Here is a 9,474-nt window from a genome sequence, read left to right on the forward strand (position 1 = left end):
TGTGCCAGGGTCCCCCGGGCAGGGCTGGGGACAGGCCCGGGCCCGCTGTGGGTGGGGGTCCCTGGGTGGGTTTGGGGTGTCCTGGTCCCCCCCAGCCTGTGGCACTCGCACTCAGCTGCGGCTGTCGCTCTGTCCGTCCCACCCTGCACCTGTCTGTCTGTCCAGCCGTCCTTCCGTCCTCCCGTCTGCCCCCTGCCATCCCTGCGTCCGTCTGTCCGCCCTCCTTACATCCATCTGTCCGTCCAGCTGTCCATTCCTCCCCGCGTCCATCTGTCCGTCAGTCTGTCCGCCCAGCCTGCATTTGCCTGGCTCGTCATCCATCCCTCCCTGCGTCAGTCTGTCCGTCCAGCTGTCCATCCCTCCCTCATCCATCTGTCCATCGCTCCCCGTGCCCATCTGCCTGCCTGTCTGTCCCTTTCCGTGTCCGTCCGTCTGTCCGGCCAGCCTTCCGTCCCTTTGCCAACCTGTCCGGTCTCTCTCCAGCCATGTCCATCTGTCCGTCCGTCGCAGCATGCAGCTCTCTGTCCCTCGGTTCTGCAGAGCTTGTGTCTGTCTGTCCATCCCCTTTCCTGTCCCCCAAATACTCCGCTCCCGTGTCCCTCAGTCCCCTCGTGTCCCCCCAATGTCCCTCTGTCCCCCCCGTGTCCCTCTGTCGTCCCCTGTGTCTCTCTGTCGTCCCCTGTGTCCATCTGTCCCTCTGTCCCCCCCGTGTCCCTCTGTCCCCCCTGTGTCCCTCTGTCCCTCTGTCGTCCCCCTGCTCTGTCGCGACTCGGCCGCCAGGGGGCAGCACGGCCCCGCGCGCGGGCTCGGCCCCGCCCACAGCGCCCCCTGGCGGCCGGGGGTGGTGCCGGACGGCGCGCGCCGCAGCCGAGAACAAAAGCGCGCCCCGACAGCCAATGGGAGCGCGGCTGCCGGCTGGGCCCCCGCTGATTGGCGGAGGCTCGACCAATGGCGAGGGAGCGCTGCCCGTCCGTCCGAGCCCACGTGGGGACGGGAACGGCCCGGAGAGATCCGCCCCTGATTATCACTGACCAATCACTGAACAGCCCCTGATCCATCACTGACCAATCACCGAACAGCCCCTGATCCATCACTGACCAATCAGTGAACCGCCCCTGATTATCACTGACCAATCACTGATCATCACTGATCCATCACTGACCAATCACTGAACCGCCCCTGATGATCACTGACCAATCACCGAACAGCCCCTGATCCATCACTGACCAATCAGTGAACAGCCCCTGATCCATCACTGACCAATCATTGATCATCACTGATCCATCACTGACCAATCACTGATCATCACTGATCCATCACTAACCAATCACTGATCAACCCCTGATAGATCACTGATTATCACTGATCAACCCCTCTCCATCCCCTCTCCATTCTGGCTCCATCCCATCTCCATCCCCTCTCCATCCCCATCCCCTCTCCACCCCCATCCTCTCTCCATCCCCTCTCCATCCCCATCCCTCTCTTCCCCTCTCCATCCCATCTCCATCCCCTCTCCATCCCATCTCCATCCCCTCTCCATCCCTGCTCCATCCCCTCTCCATCCCCATCCCCTCTCCATCCCCTCTCCATCCCCTCTCCATCCCCATCCCGTCTCCATCCCTCTCCATCCCTCTCCTCCCCGGGGTTTCCAGGGCTGGGCCAGCTGGAGGAACGGAGGCCGAGCGTGGCGCGGAGCCGGCGCAGCAACGGTTCATATATTTATTCATAAGCCAAGTTATCCATAAAAAAGTTCCATAGTAAAAGGCCTTTACAGGAATGGCGGCTCATAAAACCTTTGTTTAACCCTTTGCTCCTTTTTTTTTTTGTCCTTTTGGGTTATTATTATTTTTTTTTAATCCTGTTCCGCGGGATTTTTTTTGTTTTTTAGTGTTTACACTGGAAAAGCCCCTGTACATATTTTCCAGGCAGCGGCGGCGGGACGGGCCAGCGTCCGCCGGCCCCGCGGGGTCCCCGCGGTCCCCCCGGGGTGTCCCCCCCGCGGTCACCCCACTATTGCACTGGGGACGGCGGCGCTGGGCCCCCCGCCCGGGGCCGAGCCCCCCGCCCTGGCCCCCTGTCTGTCCCCGTCCCCCCAGGCTGGGGGACACAGTGCACTGAGACGCCCCCCCCCACCCCCTTCCCCGAGGATTATTATTAATTTTTTTGTGATTTTTTTCCATCGTTTTTTATCTTTTTTTTTTTTTTTTTTTTGCTGTTGTCGGGTTTGTTGTCGTTTTTTGTGGGGTTTTTTTTTTGTTTTTTTTTCTCCTTTCTCGCTTTTCCATAAAACTTCCCGGAAGAAATACAATATTTACAGGCAAAATAAATAGAACAACACACCTGATTTCTGCTTCACCTGCTGGCAAACAGTCAGAGGTACTAGGGAAAGTTATGGCTTGTAGGGGAGCCCCCCCACCACGTCCCCCGGTGCGCCCCCAATGTCCCCACGTCACCCTTTGCATAAGAGCCGGGGTCAGCACAGGGTGGGCACCCCATGGTCAGCACAGGGTGGGCACCCCATGGTCAGCACAGGGTGGGCACCCCGGGGTCAGCACAGGGTGGGCACCCCGGGGTCAGCACAGGATGGGCACCCCGTCGGCGGTCACCAGGCGCCCCGTGGTGGGGTCGTAGGTGCCCGCCAGGTAATAGAGGTCCTGGCGGTCCTGGCAGCGGCGGCCGCGCGTCAGCTGCTCGTAGTGCTCCCGCCCCACCACCTGGCACTTGTGCGAGATGGTCTGCACGTCGTTCTCGTCCTCGTGGCACGACTGGTACAGCGCGTTCTGCAGGGACAAGGCGCCGTCACTGCCCCTGCGCGGGCTGGCAGGTGGCTAGCTGCTGGGGGACGGGGCTACCTGGCTGGGGACATGGCTACCTGGTGTGGGATACGGCTACCTGTTGTGGGACAGGGCCACCTGCTGTGGGACTTGGCTGCTTGGGGAGGGACAGGGCCACCTGGCCAGTGACAGGGCCACCTGGTCTGGGACACGGCCACCTGGCATGGTGCATGGCAACCTGATATAGATATGTGGCTACTTGACATCATACATGGCTACCTGATGTGGTGCATGGCCATGCGTGGCTACCTGACTCGGGACACGGCTACCTGGCACCCCACACATGTACCAGACATGGCATATGGCTACCTGCCCTGGTACTTGGCTACCTCATGCGGTCCACGGCTCCCTGCCACGATACACATCTTGACATGAAACATGGCCACCTGACACGTTATGTGGCTACCTGGCATGATGTGTGGCCACACGATGTGGCACATGGCTATGTGACATGACGTGTGGCCATATGACATGGCCCATGGCTACCTGGCATGATGCATGGCCACACGACGTGGCACATGGTGACGTGACATGATGCCACATGAGCTGGCACGCGGCTCCCTGCCCCCGGAGCCAGCCCTGCCCTCACCTTGCCGTCGCTCTGGCGCTTGCCCAGCTTGGTCTCCTCGGGGTGGTAGAACCACTTGACCTTGACCACCATGTTGCTGGCCCAGGACTCCCACATGCTCTCGATGCGGCCGATGTAGGGCAGGTTGGGCCGCCCGGCCGACAGGAACACGGCGCAGTCGCCCACGCGCAGCGTCTCCTTGCCCCGCACGATGGCCTTGTAGAACAGCTTCCGCGCCTTGCCCTTCATGCCGCGCCGCTGCGGGGGGGACACGGGCTCAGCGCTGGCACAGGGACCCCCGACCCGCCCCGCTGCCGTGGGGACACCGCGGGGGGACGTGGGGGGCTCACAGAGCGAGGGACGCGGCTGCTGTCAGCAGCACTGCCAGCTCGAGGGACACGGCTGGTGTCACCAGCTCCCAGTGCTGGCATGCACGGCTGGTGCCACCAGCTCCCTACACTGGCTGCCCATGTGCCACCAGCACCCTGCCCTGGGCACACACAGGTCACACATGTCACACGTCACAGCCGGTGCCACCAGCACCCTGCCCTGGGCACGCACATGTCACACATGTCACAGCCGGTGTCCCCAGCACCCTGAGCAGCCAGGGCTCCGCCAGCAGCACGTGGCACCTGACGTGTCCCCATTGTGCACCTCGTCCCTTACACACAGACACCCTGATCCCGAGCTGCGCCTGCTCCTCCCCTCCCAAAGCCGGGCGGGTGCCCCCGGCGGGCACCGGCCGTGCCCCGGCAGCGCCCGTGGGGCTCCTCACCTGCGTGGGGTTCCCCGACCACCTCCAGAGCTGGCGCGCGGGCAGGAAGGCGGAGATCTTTGGCCGGTTTTCCACCGAGGGCAGGCGCTGCCGCCGGGAGAACTCTTTGGCTTTGGCGAAGCTGAGGGGATCCTTGCGCTTGAGCTTGGCCTTGGGGCCGGCGGCGGCCGCCTTGGACAGGAAGCAGCGCTGGGGCGCGGCGCCCTTGGGCCGCAGCGCGTCCGGCTGCGCCAGCAGCGCCGGCACCGGGTGCGACAGGCAGGTCTGCAGCAGCAGCGCCGAGTCCTCGTCCTCCGAGCTGTAGGAGGAATCCTCGTTGTCCGAGGAGCACAGGCTGGACGTGGAGATGGAGCCGGAGCTGGACGAGGTGGAGGAGCCCGAGGAAGAGGAGGACACGGAGAGGCGCGTCATGAAGCGCGAGGGGACGTCGGCGCCGAGCGCGCCCGCGTCCTCGTCCTCATCCATGTCCGAGTAGGAGCTGTGGCAGTCGCTGTCGCAGTTCAGGGCGAAGTCCCCGTGCCCCGAGTACTTGCGCAGCGCCAGCCCCACGGGCAGCGGGTGCGCGGCCGCGCGGCCCCGGCGCTCCCGGCCGCCCAGGCCGGCGTGTCCGTAGCCGTGGCTGCCCAGCGGCCGCTCCAGCCTGGCCCCGAAGTCCTTCTCGGCCAACAGCAGCGCCTTGCACGTCTTGTTCTTGGGGGACGTCACCCCTTCGTGGTCCAGCTTGACCAGGAACTCGCTGCCCGCCGCCTTCCTGCGCCCGCTCCTGCCCACCTCGGCCTCCAGCCGCTCGGCCTTCTTGGAGCGCAGGAGCTTCTGGGCCGCCGGCAGCACCAGCCCGGCGCCGGCGCCGAAGGAGCCGTAGGAGCTCGCGATGCGGCCGAAGGAGTCGGCGCCGAAGGCGTTGCCGAAGACGGGGGCGGCCAGGTGGTGGTGGTGGTGGTGCAGAGGGAAGAGGGTCTCCTTGGCCCGCAGCTTCTTGGCGCTGCCGTTGACCTGGAAGAGGTTCTGGAGCACGGCCGAGCCCTTGTTCGCCGCCTTCCGCTTGGTCTGTGCCACGGCGGCCCAGCTGAGCAGGGACCCTCCGCGCCGCCCAGCCGCCGAGTCCCCCAGCGCCGGCCCCCGGCCCCCCGACAGCCCCTCCACGGCTTTGCCTGCGGAACACGGGGGTCAGGAGACACAGGAGCGGGGAGGGAGGGATGCTCTGGGGCTGATCTCCACCCTCGTCGTGCCACCCCTTCCTCCAAGCCCAGCTCCTCACTTTTCTCTGCACCCCAGTATTCCCAGCCCCCTTAACCCCATCTTTGCATCCCAGCACCCTTCCATGCATCCCAACAGCCTTCCCCGCCCCCCAACACACTTCCCCGCACCCCAGTATCCTTCCCCCATCCCAAAATCTCTTTCTGGCACCCCAGTGCCTTTCCCCCATCCCAACACCACTCCCCTCATCCCACCCCGGCAGGAGATCCTGCTCCTTCCCCTCCATACCACTTTTCTCCTTGCCGGCCGCCTTCCTGCCGGAATTCCGGGGGGGCTGGGGGCCGTGGTCGGGGCAGAGCGTGGGGGGCAGCGCCCCGGGGGCGCCCACGTCGCCACACGCCCGCTTGGCCCGCCGGCAGGAGCCGGACACCAGCAGCGCCGGGGAGGGCTCGGTGCCTGCGGGGAACGGGGGGTCAGGGCGGCCCCGTGCTCCCCCCAGAGCCCCCCCGCATCCCCTGGTGCCACCCCGGCCCTCACATTGGATCTTGAAGTCGGGGGGCAGCAGGCGGATGTTGGACACAGCGATGTGTCCCGTGTCCCCGTCATCGAACTCCACCAGCACGGCCTCGGCGTCCTCCTCCTCCTCGTCGCTGGAGGAGCCTGCGGCACAGGGGGGCTGGTGGGGTGGGCAGGGGACCCCCGGCACTGCCTGGCTGACCCCAGGGGATGGGCAGGGGGGCAGTGCCCCCCCAGCACTGCCCATCCCACCATGGCTGACCCAGGGGATGGGCAGGGATCCCTGGCAGTGCCCATCTGACCAGCTGACCCCAGGGCATGGGCAGGGACCCCCAGCAGTGCCCACCCCACCCTGGCTGAGCCCAGGGGATGGGCAGGGGATCCCCAGCAGTGCCCATCTCACCAGCTGAGCCCAGCCAGCCTCACCTCGCACCACGTTCCCGGGATAGAGGCACCGGGATTTCTGGCTCCAGTAGGCACAGACGCGGGTGCCGGGTGGAAGGCTCCGCCGTGACTGCGGCCGAATGTCAAGGACCTGCAGGAAGCAGCGTGTGAGAGTTTGTGGGGTCCGGGACCCCCTCCCTGACCCCCACCCCGGCTGCCCCCCGCTCACCGCCTCCTGCAGCAGCTGCTCCTGCGAGTAGATGTGCTGCCGGTTCCCCCGCTCGCCCTCGATGATGATGCTGTAGCTGGGGAGGGGGCACACAAGGGGTTCAGCACCCACCTCGGTGCCCCCCCCAAATGCCCGGGACCCCCGGGAGCCTCCACTCACATGTCGGGGGGCTGGATGGTGCGCACGCTGCCGGCGTAGAGCAGGCTGTCCTCCTTGGGGATCAGGATGTGCAGCCCATCCCGCAGATCCTCCTTCTGGATGGAGCAGGCGTGGGGCACCCCCCCGCGGGCCCCCCCTGCCAGGCAGCCTCCCAGCTCCTCCTCCTCCTCCGAGAAGCTGCTGTTGTCGTCGAAGTCGAAGTCGTCCTCCACGGTGAAGCTCTCCAGGAGTTTGCTGACGGCCCGGCCCTTGCACTGCGGGAGGAGGCCTGGGGTGGGTGGGGGGCAAAGGGGGCCGTGCCGGGGCGGGGGGCACCCCCCGCGTGCCTCACCTGTTTGGTGGCCACTTTGCTCTTGACCTTGGCCAGTTTCTTGCCCTTGCTCAGGATGGTCTTGGCGCTCCGGGGGGAGAGGGCCAGCGAGAGTGCCCCGTTCTTGCGCTGCACGGGGAGGTCAGCGCCAGCCAGTGACCCCTCTGTGTGACCCCAGCCCCCCCAGGGCCTCCCACCACCCTGAGGGGTGCCCCCTCAGCTCCACCAGCACCCACAACCCGTGCACAACGTGCCCCCATCCCTCTGCACGCTATGGATCCATCCGTGCCCCACAACCACTCCCAAAAACCCGCACCCACATCTCCCTGGACCCCCCCAGTGACCCCAGCCCTGCATGCCCTGCTCCCATCGGTGGCCCCAGCCCAGGCTGATGCCACGTGTCCCTGTCCCCGAGTCCAGGGGTGCCCCAGCCCAGCCCTCGCTCACCCTGAGGGCCGCCTGCAGCCCTTTGCTCTTTCGGGTGCCCTTCTTGCCCCTCTCTCCCAGCCGAGCCCCCTCGTCCCGCGGCCCCAGCAGCCGGGGGTCGGTGCCCCCAAAGAGGCTGCTGGGGGCTCCCGGGGGGCTGGGGCCGCCGGGGGCTGGGGGCCTCAGGCTCTCCTTGGCCTTGGCTTTCAGCTTCTTCTTGCTGCCCTCGGGGCAGCCCCCCGCCTTCCGCCGGCCCGGCACCTTCTCCAGCTTCCCGGCTCCCCCCGGCTTCACCGGCCGCCGCTTGATCTTCACCTCCCCCTCGGGGCTGCCCAGGCGGCAGGGACCTGGGGGGAGAGGGGTCAGGGTCCCCCAGGGGGTGACAGAGCTCGGGGGACCCCGTGGAGGTCCAGGCTTGCAGCACCTCCCAGCTCCCACCCAGGGCCAGCAGGTGCCCCCCGGGGTCCTTGCCAGCATTCCCGGGGTGAATCCCATTACCTAGCAGCCCCTGCCTTTCCTTCTTCTTCTTGGCCTTCTCGTTGGCCTCCATTTTCACCACGGAGGACGGGGAGGGCCCCAGCACAGCCACCGGCCCCGCGGGCAGTGACAGCCCCGGCTCCTCGTCCCCCTCCTCGCTGTCCGTGTCACCCTCGGGCTCGTCTGCAAGGGGAGAGGACAGGGTGAGCGACTCCTGCACACAGGGGTGGCTCCTGCACCCCGAGTGAACAACGGGGTGAGTTGAGGCCACGTGTGACCCCCTGGCATGAGCCACCCCCCCCAGTCTGTCTCGCCCCCAAGACCCATGGCTGGACCCCGCACCCCCAACTTCGACCCTGAACCCTAGTCCTGTGCCAGACCCCAGAATTCCAGCCCCGACCCCACATCTCCCTCCCCATGCCAGATGCCCCACCCTCATCCCCCATCCCACACCACCCCACAAGCAGATCCCCATCCCGCCCCTGTACCCCATTCTGGCCTCACCCCAGCACCCCCACCCCGGACCCCTCACCCCCACCCCAATCCCACACCCCATCCCTGCGCCCTCCTTGCCTCTGAAGTGGGGGGGCTGCCGGGGACCGGGGTCCTGCCCCTGGTACTTGGAGCCCTTGGAGCCCTTGGGCCGGTTCAGCTTCTTCTGGATGCGGGCGCCGGGGTTGGGGTCCCTCCGGCGGAAGGGGCTGAGCCCGGGGGGCAGCCCCTTGCCCTTCACCTTCTGCTTCAGCTGTGACACCCCCCGAGTCACCACACAGGGCAGAGGAGCCCGCGCCGGGGGGACTCGGGGGGGGTTGGGGGTAGAGCACACCCCTCAGACCCCGTGGGACTCACCGGGGAGCCCTGGAGGCTGCTGAAGGTCCCCCCGGCCAGTTTGCTCCTCTTCTTCTGGGGCTCGGGGTCCCCCCTCAGCTCGGCACACAGCAGGGACAGGCTGGTCTTCACTGCCCTGCTGGGGGGGGCACGGTGTGGGCACGGTGCCCGCAGGGCCCCCAGGGGACCCCGCACCCCCTGGGGGGATCCTGCACCCCCTGGGGGGACCCTGCACCCCCTGGATGGAATCTGCACCCCTCAGCTTCACCCTGCATCCCCCAGAAGGATCCAGACCCGACCCTGGCCGGCTCCCGCACGCCCCAGCTGCCGCCTCCCTCCTCCCCCTCCCTCCTCCCCCGTGTCACTAACGTTTAGTGACATTAAACCTGCCGATTAATTCTGTCCCCTGGGCAAGGGGGGACACGCGGCACCAGTCACTCACTTGACCTTGCGGCTCTCGGCCCTGCCCAGGGCACTGGAGTGTTTCCTCTTCCTCGGCCGCCCCGGCCCGCGCCGCGCCGGGCTGCGGGAGCTCTCGTCACGCCTGGAAAACGGGGACACGGTCAGCAGAGCCCCCGCGGCCAGCGGGGCGAGGACAGGCGCGGATCAGTGCCGCCCCCAGGCTGGGGATGAGGACGGGGAAGGGGACGGGGACGGGGACAGGACGTACTCGTGGTCGTGGCGCCGCTGCAGCCTCACCAGCTCCCGCTGCTTCTCCTTGTAGCGGCGCTGGAGCTCGGCCAGGCGCATCCGCACCTCCACCTCCTGCGT

At 66.8% G+C, this 9,474-nt stretch overlaps 1 protein-coding gene across 2 annotated transcripts; it reads right to left on the bottom strand.

The window, feature by feature from the left end:
• Positions 1-1,687: 1,687 nt before the first annotated feature.
• BAHCC1 (BAH domain and coiled-coil containing 1) lies at positions 1,688-9,468 on the bottom strand. Of its 2 annotated transcripts, none has more exons than XM_038157188.1 (15): positions 9,374-9,468; positions 9,146-9,247; positions 8,725-8,839; positions 8,449-8,620; positions 7,897-8,058; positions 7,420-7,745; positions 6,994-7,101; positions 6,663-6,916; positions 6,504-6,579; positions 6,317-6,425; positions 5,912-6,034; positions 5,663-5,830; positions 4,178-5,328; positions 3,424-3,660; positions 1,688-2,780 (listed from the first exon to the last, which is right to left on the bottom strand). In XM_038157188.1, the coding sequence occupies exons 1-15, from the start codon at positions 9,451-9,453 to the stop codon at positions 2,574-2,576; spliced, it is 3,390 nt and encodes a 1,129-aa protein (XP_038013116.1). In that variant the 5' UTR covers positions 9,454-9,468; the 3' UTR covers positions 1,688-2,573. The 2 variants fall into 2 exon arrangements, with proteins under 2 accessions (XP_038013116.1, XP_038013115.1); XM_038157187.1 differs by having other exon boundaries at positions 8,725-8,842.
• Positions 9,469-9,474: the final 6 nt, after the last annotated feature.

This window comes from Motacilla alba, chromosome 18 (assembly GCF_015832195.1).
Source record: "Motacilla alba alba isolate MOTALB_02 chromosome 18, Motacilla_alba_V1.0_pri, whole genome shotgun sequence".
NCBI lineage: Eukaryota > Metazoa > Chordata > Aves > Passeriformes > Motacillidae > Motacilla > Motacilla alba.

Bases quoted from the DNA above. Each gene is read 5' to 3' on its own strand.
- BAHCC1 (XM_038157187.1), bottom strand. From the start codon at position 9,453: ATGCGCCTGGCCGAGCTCCAGCGCCGCTACAAGGAGAAGCAGCGGGAG. The intron at 8,621-8,724 runs GTGAGTCCCACG...GGGGTGTCACAG, and splicing joins GCAGCCTCCAGGGCTCCCCG to CTGAAGCAGAAGGTGAAGGG. The intron at 2,781-3,423 runs GTGAGGGCAGGG...TTGTCCCTGCAG, and splicing joins AGCGCCAGAGCGACGGCAAG to AACGCGCTGTACCAGTCGTG.